Source organism: Canis lupus, chromosome 10, assembly GCF_048164855.1.
Source record: "Canis lupus baileyi chromosome 10, mCanLup2.hap1, whole genome shotgun sequence".
In the NCBI taxonomy this organism is placed as follows: domain Eukaryota; kingdom Metazoa; phylum Chordata; class Mammalia; order Carnivora; family Canidae; genus Canis; species Canis lupus.
The window spans coordinates 56116652-56139985 of NC_132847.1; the positions used below are offsets into that span (position 1 = coordinate 56116652).

Genomic DNA, 23334 nt, shown 5'->3' on the forward strand with positions numbered 1-23334 from the left:
ACTTCTGATCTCACCACCGTGGACAGGATGCCTTCTGTCTGGGATACCCCATTTGCACCTTCCTCTGAATCTACCTCCCATAGGGTCAGTTTCCCCAGCTGGGACAGAGGTCACCCATGCCTCCTTCAGGTTCTCAGGAACCTCATGGTCCTAGAGGACAGTGTGTGGCCTGCTCTTAGCCCCAGGACTACTGAGCTGTTGGGTCAACTCCACTGGCTGAACTATATGACCACTCCTCTGGTGTCCTCATCTCTGTTCATGACAAGTTATCCTCTCTATGGCTCAGGCCAAAACCTTGGCTCTCCTCCCTCTCACATCTCACACTGCATCCACTTCTCAGAAAATCCTGCAGTCCCATCCAGGACACAGCCTAAACACGGCGGCTTCTCCTCACCCACCACTAGAGTTCCTGTTCCGGCAACCACAGGTGCTTTAGAGGGCCTTCTCGCTTACCCCTATCCCCCTAAGCTGTTCTCCACTAGGCAGCCAGAGTGATCCTCTCAAAACCAAAGTCAGAGCTGGTCATTCCTCTACTCCTAGCCCTCCACTGACTTCTCATCTCACTTCTCACCCAAAGTGAGAAATCTTTCCAGTGCCCCCAAGGCCCACCACATTCAGCCTCCCCAGCCTGCTTCTCCCCACCTGCCCTGCCCAGTCATGTTTATTTCCCTGAAGCACCTGAGCCTGCTCCTGCCTTGGGCTTTTGCCCTGACTGCTTCTTCTGAGTGGAATGCCCTGCCCTTGGAGCTATGAGAATCCTGCCATCACATCCTCAGCAAAGCCCTCTGAGAACCCATCTAAAGCAGCACCACACCCCAAACTCTGGCCCTGCTTTATCCTGCTTTACTGTTTAGCCTCTTTATCCTGCTTTACTGTTCTTCACACTCTCTACCTAACACACTACATTTGATTGATTCCTCTCATAAGGGGGCAAACTCAGGAAAGCACAAACTTATGACCCCAAGATCAAGAGTCACATGCTCTACCGACTGAGCCAGTTAGGTGCCCCAGGGGAGCACAAATTTTTATGTTTTGTTCACTGCTGTATCACCAGTACCTCAGGAGAACAATACTCAGCACCATAGCAATGCTTGATAATGTCTGTTGAATGAATGAATAAATGGGGAGAAAGGTATAAGCTCCCACAGCCCAGCTGAGGACTCAGGGTTCAGCAGTGGACCAGTGATATCCACTTCCACCAATTCCACCCACCTGTCAAGTCGCTTCTCCCCTCATTCACCTTGAGAAGCCTCTTTCTGACCATTACTCTTAAACCCTGCTTGGAAAACACAGGGCGTGAGTCACTGCCCACAGCCCTGACTAATTCTCTCTCCATCCCTTGGACCCACCTCCAAGATCCTTCCTCTATAGCATAATGGGAAATCCAGAGAGGGCTCCCCTTGGAGAAAATGGAAAGGAACTGAATGATTTAGAGGAAAATTCAATTCTTCCTGGCTCAGCAGTTGAGAAAGCAAAAAACTCTCAGGAAGCTAGTGCCTCTGAAAGTGAAACATTAATAGAAATATTACTGGAAAATACCAAACAGGAAAAGAAGGAAAATTCCATTGTGGAAGTGAGGTCCTCTGTCAATGCTCCTTAATGGTCTCAGTAAAGTATTTCAGAATCAAAACATGGAAAGAACCGGAAATCAATCAGGCTGTCACCCTTCCTGTGGACTGGAGCTTTGGCCAAGCCATCTCCACACCCGCAGCACAAAGGGCATTGGGCTCAGAACAGAAGGTCCACAGCCTGGCCACTGGCTCGGCTAGTACCTGCTGGGAAGCAGGGCAGGCTCCATTCCTCCTGAATGCCTGTTTCTCCATCTGTAAGATGGGGGTTTAGCACCTTCCTTAGGACTGACTCTAAGAAGCAAACTAACTACAGTATAAAAGTGCCCTTAAGTTATGAAATACAGATGGGCACCTGGGTGGCTCAGTGGTTGAGCGCCTGCCTGCCTTTGGTGCAGGGCATGATCCCAGAGTCCTGGGATTGAGTCCTGCATCTGGCTTCCTGCAGGGAGCCTGCTTCTCCCTTTGCCTTTGTCTCTGCTCGCTCTCTCTCTCTGTGTCTCTCGTGAATAAATAAATAAAATCTTAAAAAAAAAAAACGGAAATCTAGGAATCAGTTGCTCCTACAAGGCTAATGGAGGGCATTTCTTATAAAGAGCAAATCCAGCCACAAATAAGGCAGAGAAAATTCAGGCATGAGATTGTGCAGCCTAAGGGAGTGGATAGTACAGTAGCTAAAATCAAAGACTCTGGATCCAGTTTCGAATCTCACCTCTGCCACTTGCTGGTGGTATGACCTTAAGACAAGTTACTTAACAGCTCTGTGCCTCAGTTTTCTCATATGTAAAATGGGAATGACAGTAGCACCTACCTCAAAGGATTTGGTTGTGGACTAAGAGTTAATGCATAAATAAAGCACAATGAATTGTACCTGACTGAGCATGTATAATGGAAGAATTGCCTAATACTACTGTGGAAAGCTCCCTCAACTGAAGTGACCACTCTTTCTTTACTCAAATGCCTCTTCCTCCAAGAAGACTTCTCTGCTTCTTTCAGTTAAAAAATACAAAACCGAAACCAAAACAACCTCCTCCTCACCCTACTGTTCCTTTGGCTCCACGGAATCAAGGTTCTGCCCAGAACAGCATCTGTGCCAGGATGGCTCTCCGCTCACATACACCACTTTATTGATAAAATCTGCCATACAGATCTGTGTGCCCACCTAGTTCCCGTGTCCTCAGCAAGAAGCTCCCTTTCGGCAGGCACTACATACCCCCTGGCTCATCCCTGTACCCACACGCTCAGAAGTTATGAAGTCAGAGACCACAGCACCCTCTGTCTCCATCCTATAGGAAACCCACCACCACCATCAGAATGCCAACAGGTGATGCCATCAGCCAGCCAGCATCCCAGCTCTCTGCTTCAAAGTGATAAATCCCAATTTATTTTCTAAGGCCAAGCCTGATCTCCTCCTCCTTCCATAGGCCACTACCTCTTGGCTTTCCCAGGATGAGATGTAAAAGTCAGCTCCAAGATAAACCACCCAGGGGAGCACTTGACATAGTCAAGTTGAGCTTTGCTAAATGACCAGAGGAAGCCACACCTGTTTCAGATTTGCCCCTTAACGCCTATTTTATGGGTCAGAAATGCTTTGGGGGTGGGGAGAGGATGAGGTCAAGTCTTGGAGGTTAAGACAGGGGAAATCAGTTCTGTTCTGAGATTGTCAGATTAGAGGATGGTCACCTGATCTCCTTTAAGGAAACTTAGGTTCCTTGTTGATAAGCCCAAAGTGCCATTAGTTTTTTTTCCTCCTCTTAAAACATCATGCACAGCCTCACCAATCCTTGGAGAGAGGGAATGCTCGGTGTTAGAATGAAAAGACGTGACAGTTACAAGACACACATTTTCTGCAGCTGTCCCTTGAGAAGCGCCAACTCTGTATGCAGAATTTCTCTATAAAATAATTCAAGGGCTATATTAACATCTCATTTATGGAACTCAGAGGCAGATGGGGGAGGGAGAGAGAAAAGCCAGCTCTGGGGCCTCTTCTGGGGACCACCAAAGCCCAGACTAAAAGAGGTGGGAATTAGGGCAGAGGGGTGCAAGAAGAGAAACATTAAGTGAAAGGAGGAGACACTTAAATCACATTACGGTAAATAATCAGAGCCTTACCGTCTCCATTTAAATTAAGGAAAATAGAACTGATTATAAAAAAAAAAAGCATAGAAACTTGGAATTCAGATTGTACAGATGTGACCCTGGTTCTATAATGGTATCTGTGGGACATTAAGCAAATTATTATCTTCCGAAGCCTCAAACCTATAAAGTAAGGGCAATACTACCTGTGCTGGATGGATCACATTAATGGCCTTGATAATGGCCTGTCTGTATCCCTGCCCTTTGCCCTGTAACTTTGCAGCTCCTCCTCTCTCCCTGAATCCTGGCTGGCCTTGTGACTTGCTTTGATCAACACAACGTAGAGGGACAGTGTCCATTTCCAACCTCAAGAAACCTTACTGGCTTTTCTAGAACCCTGCCACGCTCATATGAACAAAGCTACCCTGATGGAGGATGAGATACCATATGGAACAGAGCCCAATTTTCTTAGTCCAGACCATCCTAAACAGCTACCCCTAAACATGTGAAAGAGCCCAGCAAGGATCAGCAGGGCTGCACATCTACCCTGAATACAGATGCATGTGTAAGCCCAGCAGAGACCAGAAAAACTATTCGGTTGATGTGTGGGCTTGTGAACAAATAATAAAGGCTTATCATTTAAAGCAGGAATTGGAAACTACAGACCACAGGTCGGCTGCCTGTTTTTGTAAATTAAGTTTTATTGAACAGCTATGCCCTTTAATTTATATATTGTCTATGGCTGCTTTCTAGCTATAAAGGCAAAGTCAAACAGTTGTGATGGAGACTGTCTGGCTTTTGAGCCTAAAATTATTCACCATCTGACTCTTTAAGAAAAGTTTGCTGGGATCCCTGGGTGGCGCAGCGGTTTGGCGCCTGCCTTTGGCCCAGGGCGCGATCCTGGAGACCCGGGATCGAGTCCCACGTCGGGCTCCTGGTGCATGGAGCCTGCTTCTCCCTCTGCCTGTGTCTCTGCCTCTGTCTCTCTCTCTGTGATTATCATGAATAAATAAAAAATTAAAAAAAAAAAAAGTTTGCTAACCTCTAGTTTAAAATCACTGAGTTTGGGGTTATTTGTTATGCAGCAATAGCTAACTGATGTAGTATCTAAACCTCTTCTAGGAAAAAAAAAAAAAACCTCTTCTAGGGTAATTATGAGGATTAAATGACCAATTAAGTGGTTAGCATGAAGCCTAGAGAATATTTCTCTTTTGGCAAATCAATGGAGAAAACTGGGTTTGATAGGCAGCATTTCTCTCACACAACTTTCAAGGGACAGGACTTTAAAGGATAAAGTATCCCAAGCCAAATTACAGATACCAACTTTGGCTCTTACCTTTTCCATACATTACTTTCTATGAACTGGAAAATATGTCCATTAACCAAACAGAAATTGATAACTCCTGTTTGACTCTGGCTTCGATCAAACCACACATCAATGACTGCATGTGAAAAGGCCCAAAAGACCATTTTCAACTCCCCAACAAAGCACATGAGACACTCTCTTCCCTTTCTGGGTCCAACCTCCCTCATCAGCACCCACCACGCCTACCCCTCTGAGCCTCCAACCATTCTTTCCCAAACATCGAAGCTCTGTCCCAAGCTGTCCTATCCCTTAATGTATGGGCAGCCCTTCTCCCTAGTTCCCTTGCATAGGAAATTCCCACTCATCCTTTTTTTTTTTTTTTTAAAGATTTTATTTATTTATTCATGAGAGATACAGAGAGAGAGGGAGAGACCTAGGCAGAGAAGCAGGCTCCCTGCGGGGAGCCCGATGTGGAACTCGATCCCAGGACTCTGGGATCATGCCCTGAGCCAAAGGCAAATGCTCAACCCCTGAGCCACCCAAGTGTCCCATCCCACTCATCCTTTGAGAGTCAGCTCAAATGTTACCTCCTCCTGAAAGCTCTCTTTGACTTCCTAGAGTCGAGGCCCTACCAGCCCCTTGCACATGCTTTTCTGTTTGGGCATTCCTCAGGTCTCCTTAGCTGTTATGTCTCCCAGATTAGACCCTGAGAAGCTGGTGTTCAATGCAAACTGAGAAGCTTCCTTTTTGGAAAGCTGGCCACCCTTATTCTCTGAATATCCCCTGTCTAGCAGACGAGCAGAAACTGTTTGCTGAATGTTTAAAAAAAAAAAAAAAGTTAGACATGCTATTATTCGTTAGGAAACATGTTATTTAACTCAACCCTGTGGATGCTGACAAAATATAAAGTGTTGGTACACATTAGCATGTATTTAAAACCCGGGAAACTGATGTCATCATGCATCTTGACCTTCTCAGTTGTGGTGGAAACGTTTACTTAATTATGATAAAAGAAACAAGACTTCAGCAGAAAACGTAACGGGAGGAGACCTGTTCAGCTGCACAAAGGGAGACCTACCAAGTTACTGGCTTTTTTTGTCATCATCACTTCTTTATAAAGACAGCCTGAAGGAATGATATTTCTACTAAAGTTTCGTTTTCTCTTCCCGGGAGCTCAGGTCCTCACTGTCTCTCCCCTGGATTCTGTCTCCTAACTCTGACCCCATCTCCCCCCACCCATTGTGGCAGCTCAGTCATGTCTGTCCCTTTCTTGGCTCACCAGTTTCAAGGACTCCCTGTGGTGTCCAAACTTAGCCCCCCACTGATTTGATGTCATTTCTCATTTCTCAAGAGAGGCCCAATGCAAAAAGCTCTGGTTTTCAAGAACACACTCCATACTGAAGTTCTGTGTGTACATATACACACATATATACCCCACACATACATACATGTGAAATTGCATACACACATGTACACAGAGCACTGGTTCAGAAGTGCTGCTGCAGGCTATAGTCAGCACTTCCCCTGTGCTGAAACTCCATTTCCATCTCTAGATCCAGCTCAAAGCTGCCTCCTCAGTAAAGACCTCTCCCAGACAAAACCCCCGGGGAAACCAATGATGAAGACAGCGTGTGACAATCTCCTCCAGAGACTTAGGCCAGAGATTACTGACAAGTCTTCTGCAGCCTTCATTCCTTCCTTTCACATGATTCTAAAAGGAATAATGTCCACGACTGGATGCTTGGGTGAGTGTGGGTGTGTGTGTCACACAACTCACTGGGAGAATAATATGATGCCTAAGTGTGTGACATAGGGAGGCACGAGGAAGGGCCCCCAAAGATAAACCATAGTGGGAGGTGGCACTGGATGCATTAAAACGACGATCTGTAGGCTAACAACTCTCCTTCACACCACAGTAACTCCCAACTCTAGCCTGACATTAAAAACACAGGGCTGGGCACACACAGAGTGGGAGTGTGGGGAGGCATTCAAAAGCCTTATAGGTTCTTGTCTTATCCCCAACAGATGACAAAAGGAAGCTGGGCCTGAGATTAAGTGGGGCACTAGAAGTGGGTTTTCCTGGATCCATGGGGAGGGGTAGAAGAAAGGCTCCAAGGTGTTCAGGGCTGGATCTACGATATGCCTGGCCTTCCAAAAGCTGTCCTGATGAAAATAATGAGAAAACCAGCCTGGGTTCAGATTGCCTGACCAGGAATGGGGGTGAGTGTTGTCCCCAGATGAGGAGACAGCCCCACACAGAGGACAGAGATGAGGGGATCTAGATCTCTGCATCCCAAAGCAATTTTAACCAGAAGACCCAGGAGGAAGGTTAAGGAGAAGTCACTATTACATCAGTGGTCCTCAAAGTGTGATACTGGGATCAGCAGCAAAAGATCACCTGGGAACTTGTTAGAAATCCACATTCTCAGGACCCACAGCAGTCTGGATGAATCTGTTTTAAAGAACCCTCTAAATTCTGGTTTGAGAACCACTGCACAGTGTGACCCTCTGTGACTGCCTCCCTTCTTTTTTTTTTTGCCTCCCTTCTTCCTTGTTAGAATATCTGGTAGCTGAAACTCCTGTCTCTGGATCGGAACAATTTCTCAAAAGATCAAAGGGCTCAAAGTCACAACCCAGTAGGTGAAATGCAGGCAGGAGTGATCAAAACACTCTATCTGCTCACATCACTTAGCAGCTAAATCCCTTCACTGGCCTTCACTGTGCTTAGCATATATGGTCCTCCCTAACTTGGGCCCTGCTGTCCCTCTGGGGTCCTGTGCAACACTAACCTCTCAATGACAGCCACAGGCACTTTGCCTGCATCCCCTAAAGTGCCAGCCTTTCTTTCTGTTCGCCCATCATAGTTACTGACCCTCCTCTCCCACAATCATGGTTGTCCATGACCACCCCCACTTCAGCCCTCCTGTAACAGCACCCCCATCACAGCACTCCTCATCCACACTGCAACCTGGACCATAAATTTCACAGGGGACTGCTCTAGCACCTAGCAGAGGAGGGCAGAGAAAAGACCCATAAAAAATACTTGATGGTGAGGGGTGCCTGGCTGGCTAAGTCAGTGGAGCATGCAACTCTTGATCTTGGGGTTATAGATGTGAGCCCGACACTGGGTGTAGAGATTACTTAAAAATAAAATCTTAAAAAAAAAAAACAAAACATGATGGTGAACAGAGCCAACTCTTAAACACACTTGACATTCCAACTATAAGACCTTATTATCCCTCAGTATTTGAAATAGTCTTAATTGAAAAAAAAGTCTTAATTGTAATTAGGGGGGAAAAAAGTCTACTAAAGTTTTGAAAGCCATAAAAGAAGGGGGCGCCTGAGTGGAAGAGCGTCTGCCTTCGGCTCAGGTCATGGTCTCAAGGTCCAGGGATGGAACCCCATGTCGGGCTCCCTGCTCAAGGAGTCTGCTTTCTTTTTGCCTCTGCCCCTCCCCACTCATTCTCTCTAATAAATGAATGAAATCGTTTAAAAAAAAAAAAAAAGGTAAGAAAAGAAAGCCATAAAAGGTTTTACAAGCAGTGGGAGAGAAAGATTTGCCCACTGGGGTGCCCACTGGGGAGGTGGTTGTGGACTAACAGGGGGAGCACAGGAGTCTAGCACTGGTAATCTAGGAATCTCTCCATCTTCAAAGGCGGGGCCTTACTCAAACCAAGCATACCCAGGAACTTCAGATTCTCCTAAGCCAGCACCTCGCCAAACCTGAGCTATATCTAAGGCAGTAGGGAGCCTCTTTGGTGTTTCCCTCACAGATCAACAAGTCCTTGATCCTGGAGGCTCCCAGAGAAACCTCTCCTCCTCCAAGGCAGCACCTGGGTGGCCACCTGGCTCCTAGCTTCTTGTAGGAAGCCCAGAGTCTATGCTTCCAAGTCATGCTCCTAAACCGGCCCCATCACTGCCCACCCTGCAGACCCAGAGGGGAGGGAATACTCTTGGGACCTGGGACCTCAGAGAGGAGCAGCCAGGCAGAAAAATTAAAAGGAGGGGCATCACCTTACTTCTGCCTGGAAAACAAAAACATCCCTTTCCAAGCACCAGCTGGCAGGTAAGAGCCTGTCTCCCTCCTGTCTGGACATCCAGACTTGCTATCAGTCTTCCCCAGCCCACGCCTGGGCAAAAGTTTACCTTTGGGAAAAGGTGGGGGTGACGGAGAGAACAAGAGGGACATCGGCCTGACAGACATCGCTGGGAGCTGGGCCTCAGATGTAATCAAAACACTGCCTTCCACCATAAGTAGACAGAACGAGTATTATTTTATGCGGGAAGGGAAGGTGTCACAGGAGTGTGAAGGGGGAAGTGAGAGGCCCAGTCTGGCTGTATTGGTATGCTTCAAAGACGGGGATCAAAATGGTCTAATGTTAGGGAGGGGGGTTGTCACAGAGTCGCCCCCCCCCATTCCTGGGACAGTATGGGGTGGGGGTGGGATCAGGAAGAAAGAGGTGAGGAGTCTCCTTCCAGCCAGACGGACTGGCCGACCCCCTTCTGTGCACGGCCGGGAGGAACTGACTGGTCGAAGTGGAAAGCTCCTGGAGGCAGCGTATTTCAACCGGAAAAGCACGCGTGGGGGTTCCCGGTGCAGCTCCAGTACAAAAGGCCGCTCCGATTAGGAAACCTGGAGCGAGGGGTGGGGCAGGGCAGGGCTCCTAGAGGGATTTACATATATACGTTTAAAGACAGCCGGTCCGGATCTGCCACCAAGAATGCTGTGTAATATCGGGCGAGTCCCTTCCCAGCACTGGACCTCAGTTTCCCATCTATAGAATGGGAGGAGGGAGTAGCGAAGGAAAAAACGCTCCTCAGGATCCGTGCCAGCTCTGACTTTCAGACTTTAGGTCCTGGGGGACGGAAGGGCCGTCTGGGTGTTTCTTGGACAAGGATGGCGGGGCACCCTCGTCAGGTTACTTCCGAAGAAGGCACCTGGCTGAGGGGCCATTTTAGGGGCAGCAGACAGAGAAACGGTGCCAGAGGCCGAGGATCCGGGGGAAAGAGCGCGCGAGAGGGCAGAACTGGGCCAGGCGTGGGAGCCCTTACCCCAGGGTCCCGGCCCGAAGCTGACGAAGGAACCAGAGCGTTGCCTCAGTTTCCCCGTGCGCACAGTGGCTCCGGAACCTGGGGTGAGAACAAGGGGCGCCTTACCTTGTCCTTCTTGCCGGCCCCGCTCTCCTCCGCGGCCGAGGCGGCACACTTGTTGAGCAGTTTCTTGCCACCGCAGGCCGTCGGGCTCCAGGTGCGGCCGCCCGAGCAGGCCCCCCCCGGGAGGTCTCCGGCACCGCCCGCGGCGCTCTCCACCTTGATGAGGCGGTGCTTCGGGGAGATGTAGCGCACCTCGGCCGGGGTGGCGGGCCGCCGCTCGCTGCTGCTGCGGTACAGGTGCGGGGAGCCGGAGGACGAGGACGAGGACGCGGCGGCGCCCGCGCCCGAGGAGGCGCAGCAGCAGCCGGCGGCGCCCGACGCGGACGAGGCGGAGAAGGCGCGCTGGCCCCCGCCCGGCTCCCCGCCGCCGCCGCAGTAGTCCAGGCGGCACATGGCGCGCAGTTTGCGCAGCGACGAGCCGGGCCCGTTGTAGGGGTCCTCAAAGTCGCGCTCCTTCTGTGCGCGGTAGGCGCGGATGAGGTCGCTCGTGCTGCCGCTGTCGTCGGGCAGCGATCCCGAAGAGGTCGAGAAGCAGGAGGCGGCAGTCGGGCCGCAGGACGCGGAGGCGCCCGCCGGGGCCTGCGGCACCGCCTGGGGGGCCTGCGAGGGCCGCTCGCCCCGGCGCCGCTGCTCGCGGTAGTCTGGCCGCGGCGGCTGCGGGGGGCTCTTGGTCTTGCTGTTGCCCAAGCTGAAGTACTTGTTCAGCCACTTGGCCATGGCGAGAGGCCGCCTAGGGCCGCGGCGCGGGAGCCCGGTCCGCCGCCGCGGCCATTCGGGGAGCAGCGCTGCGGCCCAGGTCCCTCGGCGCCCCGGCCCCGGCCCCGGCCCCGGCCCCGGCCCCGGCGGGGGGCGTCCGGGGCGCCCGCTCCCGACGCCAAGTTCAAGTTCTCTCCGCCGCCTCCTGCCGGCCGATCCCGGCCTCCAGCAGCTGCAGCACCGCCCTCCGCCTCTGCCTCGCGCCGCCCGGGCTTCGGATCGCTCGCCCCTCACGGGCGCGTCTCATGGGATCCCGGCCCGCGGCCCCGCGGAGAGCGAAAGGCCCGGGCGACCCCGCCCCCCGCCCCCCGCCTGGGACGCTCTGGCCGTGCGCTCCGCGGCGAGCGCGCCCCTGCCCCGTCGGAGCCGCAGCCTCCGCCTGGGCCGGGATCTGCGGCTGCTGCGGGAACTTGTCGGCGTCTTCAGCCCCCCCTTCTTCCTTCCCGAGAGCGCCGGGGGGAGCCCGGCCCCGCAGCCGGCGAGCCAGCGGGAGGGAGAGCGAGCGAGCGAGCGACGGAGGAAGGCAGCCGGCGCCCGCCCGAGCCGCGCTCCCGTGCCCGTCCCGGCGGCGCCTGCCGCTGCCGCTGCCGCCGCCGCTGCCGCCGCCGCCTCCCGAACCGCCGCGTGTGTGACACCCCGGCGGCCAGAGCCCGCCCCGCGCCGCGGCCCCGCCCTCCCGGGGCCCGCGCGCGCCCCGCCCCCGGCCCGCCCCCGCCGGCCCCGCCCCGCCCACCCCCACGAGCCGGGCCGCCAGACCGCGGCCTAAGCCCCGCCCCCCTCGTGCCCGGGTCTTCAGGAGGCGCAGCTCTCCACCTCAGCACGCGCCACCCCCCGCGGCCGCCTCGGCGCCAGCCCCGGGGTGGCGCCTGAGGGCACCGGGGGCCGGCGGCGCTCCAGGCCCCGCCTCGCTCGCGGCCCGCCGCCGCCTGGGGCGTGAGGTCGCCAGCGCGAGCCCGCCGCGCGCGGAGGCCGGAGCCGGGCGCGTCTCCTGGAGCCCGCGCTGTGAACCTCAGGGACCCACTGTTGGGGGCGGGGCGCGGGGGCGAGTTTTCCCGGGACATTTCTGGTGTGACAGTGTGACACCGTGGGGGACGCGGTGCCTTATCCCTTTCTTGAAGGGACGGAGACCCCGTTTCGGCCCCCGCGTCCCTGACCTTCGGAGGAGTCTCTCTGCTAATGAGCGTGTTAGCCCTCGAGACCACGGAGGCGGCCTGGAGGGGCGGCCTGGGGGGGCTGCTGGCGGGCCGGGCCCCAACCGCAGCGCCCGGCTGAGGGGAAGGCCTCGGCCGGACTTGGCTTCCCCTCTCTGAGGAAGTCGGGGCGTTCACCCCTCGTAGGGCCGACCTGTGGCCCAAAGGACCTCTGGCCACCCACGTGGGCCGGGCTGCCACTTCCCGGTCTGGTGGGGCTGAAAGGATGTCATTTCCACCAGTCTCTACTTTGCAACCCAGGGTCGTCCTTTGATTAGTGACCAGAGCTGAGGAAACTGAGGCCGAAGGAGGGGCCCAGCTAGGCCCAGTGAAGCTTTTTTCCGGGAGGCGCCAGGTTCCCCCGTGGAGCCCGAAGAGCTGCGTGGAAATGAGGTAACCGCCACTGGAGCCGGTGCTCCTCTGAGTGTGGAGCGCCGGAGGTGCGAGAACTGAGGCCCGAAGTCTGAGGAATTCTCTAGGAAGGTTGACTTATTAGCCCCGTGGCCCACATCGTTAATAATCTTCACTTGCTCCCTGTGTATTTTAATAGATGGGTTTTGGCGGGATTCCATTTTTTTCTGTCTTCTGTAGGAAAAGTGGGACCTGTTAGGGCAGGCTGAAGGCCAGAGGCTCTCTAGGCCAGGACACAGCCCTGGCCACACTGGAGGTGGAGGTCACATTCCCAGTCTGAGAGCTCTCCCGTCTTCACCGCCTGAGGCCACAGTGGGGCAGTGGCCGAACCGGGGCTCCAACTTGGGTCTTCCTCTGAAGCTCCGTCCTCAGCCGCACACAGTGATGTAATGGAATTGACTGCAAGTTGTCCCTGCAGGATCAAGCCATTTGCTCCTTCCCTCTTCGGTCAGACAGGACTGTTATCCTCCATAAGCCAGTTAATTTTTTTTTAAAGATTTTATTTATTTATTCATGACAGAGAGAAAGGCAGAGGGAGAAGCAGGCTCCACGCAAAGAGCCTGATATGGGACTCGATCCTAGAACAATGGGATCACACCCTGAGCCAAAGACGGATGCTCAACCGCTGAGCCACCCAGGTGTCCCCCCAGTTAAGGTTTTTTAAGCCCACTGTTCATACCCCCACAGCCACAGACACCATCTACACAACCCCTTCATTGCCTGGGATCTACCTACTTGGCATTACTCAGGAAATAATCTAGTGTCTGTGTGTGATGTGTCAGGGGGATGGTGGAAGAACCAGAAATTGACTTGGACTAAGATGTTTATTTTGGGTAACCCTAACTTAAATATCTCAAATTACCCTTTAAATCACTCCTCTGCTGTATAAACACTTAATTATTCTGCAAGTAAGGGAGGCCCAAATAGAAGAAAACCCAAAAGGCAAAGACATCCTCGTTGTAAGCCCCATCTCTCAAGCAACCACAAATCCTCTCTGGCTCCCTCCCTTCCCATTTTTGCTTGTAGGCTCAGTAAGGAGGAGCAGCCAGACCCTGGCAGCTGGCCAGGCTACTCAGGATAAGAAAGTCCTCTCCAGGATCTGGAAACTCGTTCCCTGCATGTGTGTTGCACATGGAAGAATTATCTTCGCTTTTTCCAAAGGTTTAGGAAGAGAAGTTATATTTCACAACTTATTTTTTCGATTTCACTTTCAGCAGACCATGGGGTTAGACCCACTTTTCCATGTGATGCCTCTGCTGGGGTATAATTTGCAAGCCAAAATTATTGTAATGCTATAGTATTATGCCAAGAACTTCCAGAGCACTTGTGTATCTGCTCAACCCCAACACGTTCTGTATATAATTAACCCTACTCATCAGCCCAGCAAGTTGGTGTTATTCCCAGCTTACAGATGGGGTAACTGGACTAAGGTAGTATTTACTTCAAGCAGGCAGAAACATATGGATGTTTTCCTTCGGGAACTAGTATAGACATACCTTACAAAACAGAGTCAGAAGTAATCATTCTGAAAGGAAACAGAAAAGTTTCCTAAAGATGATGTTGGAGAAGTAGTATATCAAATGGCTCAAAAAGACAGGAACTTGGGCAGCCTCAGTGGCTCAGCGGTTTAGCGCCACCTTTGGTCCAGGGTGTGATCCTGGGGACCCAGGATCGAGTCCCATGTCGGACTCCCTGCATGGAGCTGCTCCTCCCTCTGCTTGCGTCTCTGCCTCTCTCTGTGTGTGTCTCTCATGAATAAATAAATAAAATCTTTAAAAGAAAAAAAAAGGACAGGGACTTATACGGAAAGGATCAGAGCACTATATGGCGTTAGAGCTAAAAGTCTCTCCTTTCAGAGTGCCAGCCACCCCATTTCACACTTCATTTGACTAAAAGGAAGAGATTGAATCAAGGGACACACCTGGGATTGGTACCAGGTCTCTTAGTATCACAAGCCCAATTCGATGCCCATCACTGGTATTTTTTACTTTTAGCTCCTGCCTACCACAACCCCCCCGCCCCCGGCCCTGCACTGGTCTCTGTTGTTCTTATTGGAAGGGTTGGGTATGGCCCTGTTTCTGTTTCTGCCCTGTCTCAACTTCTCATTTTAGACTAAGGTGGGGACGTGGCAGCTCTTTTCCCTACATCCTTATTTCCAGTATCTGGAGGTAGGCCATGTCATTGATAGAGACCTGGAGAAATGATGCCACCAACCCAACAGACTCATCGACTTTCAGTTCAGATCATCAAATGTTAATGTCTCCTGCTGTGTGCTGGGCCCCAGGGCAGGAACTGGGCTGAAATCATAGTTTGGGGAGTCTGTAGTGCTCTAAGAAGATCTGAAGCAAAACCCTCAGTCATCCTTGACACCTTCTTTTATTCCTGTTTTCCCCAGCTCTTCAGCAAGGGCTTTGCAGAATCCTACCACTTCTTACCACCTCCACTGCTTCCACCCCAGCCCAACATTCCTTTATCTCTCTTGCCTGCCTGGATCATCGCAGGCATGTTACCCACTTCGCTGCTTCTGTCTCAACACAGCAGCCAGTGATCCTATTAAAACTGAATCTGATTATGTCCCTCCTTTGCTCAAATCTCCCATTAAATCTCCATGTCCCTAATTAAGAAACGCCAAAATTCTTAGAGTGGCCCACAAGGCCTTATATGACTTAGTCCCCTCAAATTCCTGACTTCATTTTGTACTGTCCTCTCTCCTGCTTTAGCCAGGCTACCTCTTTCTGGTATTTCTTGAATACTCTCACCTTGGAGCCTTTGCACTATATCTCCTCTGCCTAGAATGCTTTCCCTCAGCTGTTCCTGTGACTCATCCTTCACTCCCTCCAGGTCTATATTCATTCATTTATTTTATTTTTAAAGATTTTCGTTATTTATTTGTGTGTGGGGCAAAACACACACACACACACACATATGAGCAGGGGGAGGGGCAGGGGGGAAGGACAAGGACAAGCAGACTCTCCCCTGAGTGCAGAGCCCTACTCAGAGTTCGATCCCAGGGCCCTGAGATCATGACCTGAAGTCAGATGTTTAAGTGGTGGAGCCACCCAGGTGGCCCAGGTCTGTATTTAAATGTCATGTGCTCTGTAAAGCCTCCCCTGGGCACCATATCTAGGATTGTTGTTCCCATTCAGCACTTCCTATGCTTTATTTTTCTGAGTATTGCTTAGACCCATTTCATGCACAGCATATTTTACTTATTTTTCTTGTTTATTATCTTGACCCACAATGGGAAAGGGATCTTTGCTTTTTCTCACTGCATATCTCCAATGTCCAGGGCATTGCCTGATATCAAGTAGGCACACAATAAGTATTTGTCAAATGAATGAGTGAATGTGAGTGGTTGACCACAGAGGGCAGAATGGCAGAGGACTAAAACTTGACATCTCTACCTTGGACCTGATACTAGTGGTTATTAACTTTGGTCTGGAGGTGGGAACATAACAGACTTGCTGCGTTTTTGAAGCAGATGTGTTCTAGTGTTCTGTTCCCAGGCTGTGTCTCTTAAGTAGAGGAAGCAGAATGAGGTTTATGCCTATCTTCCAAGCATCCGGAGGGAGTTCCAGGAAGGTTGAGGCATCCAGGTAGCCCTTTTCACAAGAGTCCCAGTCGTGCTGACATGCAAGGCTGTCTGCGCCTCTCTGAGCCAGCTCTGTTCTCTCCACCTCAGGTACAACTAATCTTAGGAATCTCATTATGGGTCCAAAGATAATCCTCTATATCTAGATTAAAGGCTATGTTTTGACCATTACCGCACATTGAGCATTGAGCCGACAGTTTAATTGAACTGTTTATGCCGCTGCCTTGATCTCTTCCCAGAGAATTTACAACTAATTCCGAGTGTCTCTGCGAATTAAGTGGGCCTCTCCCAACATGCTTTGCTTGTAGTTTGCCTGTGCCAAATCCCACTTGTCCTTGTGTTACCCAATTATGGGTTCTCACTCACAGCTGTCTTTGACCAGTACTACTTCCAGTCCACTTCCTCCCTTAGGTGGCCATTAAGATATGGCTATGAGAAGAGCCATATCCTAGGACAGCCTCTGTGATACCTGCAACAGTAGAATCGGGGGTGGAGGTGAGGATTGGCACAGGAGCAGAGAGGACAGGATGTAAATCATACTGAGTCCTTTGAAGTCTCCTCCAGGCAACTGACAATAACCCTTTAACAAGAAAAGGGTACAAGTGTCTTTAGCACAGTTAAGTGTGATGGAAGGAAAAGAACTCTGGACTGAGGTCAAGACTCCTGAGTTCTTATCCTGACTCTCCTCTGACTTCCTATGTGACTTGGTGTTACTATTTATAAAATAGGATAATTTTTGGCAGATAATTGTTTCTCATTCTGTGTTGTGGAAGTGTCTAAGGGTAGGGTTGCCAGATCTAGAAAAACAAAATAACAATAACAAAAAAGGACATCCATGCAAAATTTCACTTATAGGGAATATTATTCATTATTTATCTGAAATTCAAATTTAGCTGGGTGTCCTATATTTATTTGTCCGTGTAGGAGATAAAAAAGGCTCCCAACCCCTAGCTCAGCCTCTGCTAATGAAACAGACAACAGCAGATGTTCTTAACCCTGGGTGAACATTCTAATCACCTACAGAGCTTATACTGTACCCAGTGACCATTCGTATGCCAGACCAGTTACATGAGAATTTCTGGTGATGGATTCAGGCATTGTATTTTTTTTTTTTTTTTTTAATAAAAAGACTCCCAGGGATGCCTGGGTGGCTCAGTCAGTTGGACTTTCGACTCAGGTGGTGATCTCAGGGTGGTGAGATGGAGCCCTGCAGCAGGGTCTACAACTCAGTGGGGAGTCTGCTTGAGATTCTCTCCTTCTCTCTTTCCCTCTGCCCCTCCCCTGCTCATGTACACACACATACATACACACAATCAATCAATCAAAATCTTTTTAAGAAAATCCCTAGGTGAGTTCAATGTGCAGCGAAGTTTGAAAACCACAGCTTTCAAAGTGCGGTCCTGGGCCAGAGCTTCAGCCTCACCTGAGAACCAGTTAGAAATACAAATTGTCATTCTGATTTACTGACTTTCAGAATTAGAAGAAGGATTGTGGCCCAGCAAGCCCTCTGGGTAATCTGCTGTAGCTAAAGTTTGAGAGTGACTTTGTAACTTCCTTAGATGACAATAGGGCCCTGTTTTTTGGGGCCTGATCTACAAAAGGGTCCTAGGAAAGCAAATTAGTTAAATTGCTTTGCGGTGGTACATCCTAATGGTCAAACCACCTGTCCTCTGGCAATTGCAGCATAAATTATGGAGGTTGAACCCACTGGGTGCAGTAGCTTTTTCAGTCCCAGCCATCTGTTTAATTGCAGTCTTGAAGGCTACCATTGGCACCTGCAGCTTATGGCCAGTAGGACAAGTTAGGCCAGGAAGAGCCAGAAGGGAGCCAGAAGTATCTGAGGGCGTAAAGTTCTGGGTCAGGCAATCTGAAGACCCAGCAGAATAGGCTGTGGAGCCCATGGGCAAGGAGGAGGCGGAAAGCATGGCAAAAAGAAACCACAGGTTGGGGATACATTAGGTCATCCCAGGTTCCAATGAGGCTGGGGGCAGTGAGAATCAGGGATGCTTAGGCGGAGTCACACTGCTTTGTGAAGAGCCAAGGCCAGGACAGTCCAAAGCTGATATAGACTGGAGGAGATGGGTGTCTGAGGTGGAGAAGGGAGGCTATCCTTGCTTTGTTTTGCTTTTTGTGTTAAAAGGCAAGTAGTGTTCAAGAACAAAGCATTTTTCTGCAATCCCGGAGGACTTAAATGCAAGCCTACTACCACCACCAGGTTTTCTCTGGGGGGGTCTCACAAGTCAGATTTGTTTCTGGGATGCCAGATGCCCAGGATATGTGACTGTCCTGTCCTTGAGAGACATCTGGAGGGGGGTAGCAGGGGCTGTGCATTATTCATTTCTGTCCATCCCCATGCTTTGCTTAGTGCCTGCCAAATGCTAGGCCCTGAGTAACTGTGTGTGGGATCGAATCCAATAGAGATCCAACAAATCACCTTTCTTAACTATGAGTTATCACCTCAGACCCTAATAAACCACACCACTGAGAAAGCCCAGACATTCCACATGCAAAAGGGTACCTGTCACCCTTGGAGAATCATTGCAGACTCTCCTTCTTGTTGTCTTTCTTTCTTCTTTCCTTCCACTGAACACCTCTTGTGTGCAAGGCTGGATGTTAGACTGACCAGCTCTGCCTCAAGGACTTTTGCTCTGTGGGTAACTACTGAAAAAGGAGGTATAGAAGTCAGGACGCCTGGGTGGCTCAGCAGTTTAGCACCTGCCTTTGGCCCAGGGCATGATCCTGGAGTCCTGGGATTGAGTCCCACATTGGGCTCCCTGCATGGAGCCTGCTTCTCCCTCTGCCTGTGTCTCTGCGCCTCTCTCTCTCTCTCTGTCTCTCATGAATAAATAAATAAAATTAAAAAAGAAGGTATAGAAGTGGCAAACCTTGGGGATCCCTGGGTGGCGCAGCGGTTTGGCGCCTGCCTTTGGCCCAGGGCGCGATCCTGGAGACCCGGGATTGAATCCCACGTCGGGCTCCCGGTGCATGGAGCCTGCTTCTCCCTCTGCCTGTGTCTCTGCCTCTCTCTCTCTCTCTCTCTGTGTGTGTGACTATCATAAATAAAAAAAAAAAAAAAAAGAAGTGGCAAACCTTGAAACCTCCAAGGTCACATTTACCTGGGTTTTAATGCGAATGACTTTGTGCTAGTGTGTAAATCTCAAGAGTTTGATCTGATTCTCCTCATCTCCAAAATAAACTTCAGAGTTCCCGAAGAGGTGAAATATTACTTTAAACCCCACGGTTGGAAAAGTGATTTATAACCTGAAAAATGAACAAGAACAAAAAAATGTTCTTTTGATGCAATTTCCATCCTTTCACTTTGGCTGTAACATTTAAAGACAATTTTTATTTTTTTAAATTTTTAAAAAAGATTTTATTTATTTATTCATGAGACACAGAGAGAGAGGCGAGACATAGGCAGAGGGAGGAGAAGCAGGCTCCATGCAGGGAGCTAGATGTGGGACTCAATCCTGGGTCTCCAGGATCACTCCCGGAGCCAAAGGCAGATGCTTAACCTCTGAGCCACCCAGGCATCCCTAAAGACAATTTTTAAAAGTCACTTTCCATACATAATTTTCTTCCGCTACACTTTCTTTCTTGAATTAAAATGGTCACCATGTTGCCATCTGAGGCTTTCCTAAGTGGGATGCATTGGTCATAGCCAAAGCCAGGAAAGAGTTAAAGTGCAAATGGCTATCTTCCGTCTCAGTTTGGGGGTGGGGTGGGGGTGGAGACTGCCCAATTGTCTGTCCTTCTCTTCCCCTCCCTAGGGCTGAGTGCAGGATGTTGAGTCTCCCAAAATAACTCAGACCCTGAGGGTAAATGCTTGCTGGGAGCTGGTTTGGAATAGAGAATTTTCTAGATCAGAGGGGAATTTTTGAGGCCAAAAGATCTGATCTCTTGGGCTAAAAGAGAGGAAGGAGCCCAGCTACCTCGTATGTATATCAAACATCCACTGACCAGTCCTCACCAGGTCACAGGGAAACCAGGTGCCAGCTTCTTTCATCCAGGTGGCATCCAACAGAACTATCATACCCAGAGTGAGTCCCATAAGGCCAGTGGGCACAGCTTGGAGAGACAGCCACTGACAGATGAGGGCAGAATCTAAGTGAGCCTTAGGTCACTAGAATTTCTGGAGCTCTTGGAATTTATAAGATGATATAGAATCACTACTTAATTGCACTTGTTCAGAGGCAGGAACTGTTGGTTTTTCAGTTTCCCTGAGTCATGGTGAAGAAAAGGCATCCTTCTGGAAAGAAGTCCTCAGAGCCCACTCTAGTCCCTTTGGTCCTAAAGTTCAGATAGTGATGAATTTGGAGGCTATGGACTGTGGGCTCACTTTATCCCTAGGCTGGAGCAGCATTTCATTCATATACTTTGGGTCTGGACCTAGCAAAGCCCAGAGAGAATCATTGCTTTCTTTGTGAGTTTCCCACTTTTATCCCTATGTATAGTTCTCTCCATATTTCATTTGCTCCCATTTGAGGACACCTTTTGATAGGTATAGCCTTTTTATGTTATTGTTGGGCTCTAACCACAAGAATTCACTTCTCCAGTAGACCACTTTTGCTATAAAGTAGCACATCCACCATGGCCATGGTGTGGGTTGTGGTGCTCAGACTTAAGAATCAACTAGAAAACAGTGTTTAGAGTGTACACTCCCAAAATCACTGTAGAGGAGCTAATTTAAATCCTAATGGTTGGGGCCCAGGAATTTGCATTTTTACATGAACCACAGCTAAGTCTGCTCATATGGGCCAAAGACTCCACTTTGAGAAGCTCCGGCTCATCTCTGAGCTCCAATCTGTGGCATGAGCCAACAAGTTTTAGGTGGAGGTATTTCTGACTTTTGTTCCTGTGGTCTAATGTTCAGAGGGTCAGCCAGCCTGTTTCTTAGGCAGGCAAGCTGGCTTTGCTAAGTGTCCCTGCAGGGCATCATGTAGCCTCAATTGTGTACTCAACAGCATACATGGATGTTCTTATTTATCCTGAGCAAATCTCCCTCAGTTGCCAGTTTATTGGATTCTGAGAAATGGAGATAAGGCAGGATTCGGGATGGGGGAGTAGGTGGGGGCGGGGGGGAGAAATGTGAACACTAACAGTGCACTGGCCATGGTGCTCTGGGCTTCACACCAATGGTATCTACCAGTGTCCTGCAGAAACACTCATAATGGGTGGTGACACTGCCATTTTCCAGCTGAGGAGATGAGGGCTCAGAGGTCACACAGCTAGTTGTGGTAGACTCAAGTATGTTCAACTTAATGGCCTTCCTCTTGTCTTTTTCTTGAGAGTTGGAAGGAATGGATGCATTTATACTTTTTCCCTTTTTATTTTGAAAAATTTCAAACTACAGAAAAATTGCAAGAATAATACAATTAACCCCATAAACTCTTGGTTAGCATTTTGCCACATCTGCACTCTGATCTAATTTCCCTAATCTATTTCAGAATTTTGAAGTATTGTGTTGAATTACTCCTAAATATTTCAGCCCATCTCCAAAGAAAAAGGGCATTTTCACAAAACCACAATAAAATTATCATACTTGGGATGTTTAACATTAATACATTGTAGAGGCTGCTTTTAGACAACAGGCTTGAGCAGTGGAAACTCGATCAAGGCAGAAGGGCCCACAGCAACCCCCTGGCTGAATACAGACAGGCCCATCAAGCAACCCACCTCAAAATATCCATAGGCCCTAACTAATGAATGGGCTACTTACAACCAGGCACAGTTACCAAAAAGGGGGGAATTCCATCTGTTCCCATACCACCTTACCTTCCCCCTTCATATACAACACCCACCCATGCATCCTTTTAGACAGTGTCTCCTTTACTATCCTGCCCACTGCTCCCTTGTGGTACATTCAATACCCACTGCCTCCTGGCAGTCTCTCCTATGTTGTCCTGCCCCCACTCCCTAGTGGCACATTCAGTAAACTTCTGTCTCCTTTGTTCTACCTTGGGTGAATCTTTTACCACACTCACCACTGGCTTTCCCTGATCATCATCCCACATTTTAGGGGCCTCCATCTAATTAGGAGAGACCCCACATACATTTCTATTTAATATCTGTTTTATGGTACCAATTGTTTATATAATGTTTGTTATAGCTTTTTTGATTCAGCATCGAATCCAAGCTCACTGCATTTACTTACCACATCTCTTTAGTATCTTTTCATCTAGAGTGGTATTCCAGTTTTTTTGTTTTTTGTTTTCTTTCATAAGATTGACATTTTTTTAAAAATTTTTATTTATTTATGATAGTCACAGAGAGAGAGAGAGAGAGAGAGGCAGAGACATAGGCAGAGGGAGAAGCAGGCTCCATGCACCGGGAGCCCGACGTGGGATTCGATCCCGGGCCTCCAGGATCGCGCCCTGGGCCAAAGGCAGGTGCCAAACTGCTGTGCCACCCAGGGATCCCTAACATTGACATTCTTAAAGAGACCTGGCTTGTTGTTTTATAGAGTATCCCTCAATTTGATTTGTCAGATTTTTTTTCACTTTCCAGTGAATATTATTATTTGGATTGTTTCCTCATGACTATATTTTTCTCAGGGCTTCATGTCAGAGGGACAAAAGATATGCTCTTTTGGTTGTTCTCCATTGTTTCTTGCCAGATGAGGATATAGTTCGACCTTTTAAATTGTTAAAAGGACTCTAGTGGCAGGAAGAAAAGCAGCATAACTTTGAGGGATGATTGCAGGTTTTGAAGAGCAACAGCAGCAAATTCAAGTCCTGGCTCTGATCTCTAGCTGATTGACCTTAAATATAATCTACCAAAATACCTTAAATACAACTCAAAATATCCTGTTTCTTTTTCTAACACACCCCTCAAATGCACCTTTTACTATGCTTCCACATTTCTTCCATTCTAGGGCACTTCTATGGTTACTGCCTCCTTTCCATTGCCCACACCCTAATCTGTTCCATACATACTACCACTGGTTGCCCTAAAATATGTCCCTTGCTATTATATTCACCTGGCCTCCTTCCTCACTACATCAAGTCTGAATGCCTGGTATTCAATACCTTCCATAGTCTGATCTCATCCCACCTACCTGAATTTACCTCCCACTGTTTCCCATGGGGGAAGTGTGATTGCTTTTGATTTGGTTGTTAACACATCTTTTGTCTTCCCTCGGTAGAGTGGTGACCCTTCTCTCTCCTCCACTGCTGGGTACATATACATGTAGCCATTAGGGTATTAAACCAATGGAATTAAAGGTAGGGAGGTATTTAAATTTTTAAAAAAGATTTTATTTATTTATTCATGAGAGACACA

The 23334-nt window shown here is 49.4% G+C and overlaps 1 protein-coding gene and 1 long non-coding RNA gene across 3 annotated transcripts in view; one reads left to right on the forward strand and one right to left on the reverse strand.

Moving 5' to 3' along the window:
• Positions 1 to 11163, reverse strand: part of SHB (SH2 domain containing adaptor protein B) — a 139351-nt gene extending 128188 nt beyond the window's left edge. Inside the window, exon 1 of one of the 2 annotated variants that reach the window (XM_072842011.1) lies at positions 10108 to 11155. In XM_072842011.1, coding sequence (XP_072698112.1) covers positions 10108 to 10821 — 714 coding nt within the window. In that variant the 5' untranslated portion in view covers positions 10822 to 11155. Of the gene's footprint in view, positions 1 to 10107 lie in introns of both variants that reach the window. The other variant, XM_072842012.1, reaches the window with a different exon arrangement.
• A 629-nt stretch (positions 11164 to 11792) lies between these two features.
• LOC140641713 (uncharacterized) overlaps positions 11793 to 23334 on the forward strand; it is a 75838-nt gene continuing 64296 nt past the window's right edge. The window contains exon 1 of the long non-coding RNA XR_012038310.1: positions 11793 to 12443. This is a non-coding gene — a long non-coding RNA (uncharacterized lncRNA). The remainder of the gene's footprint in view (positions 12444 to 23334) is intronic.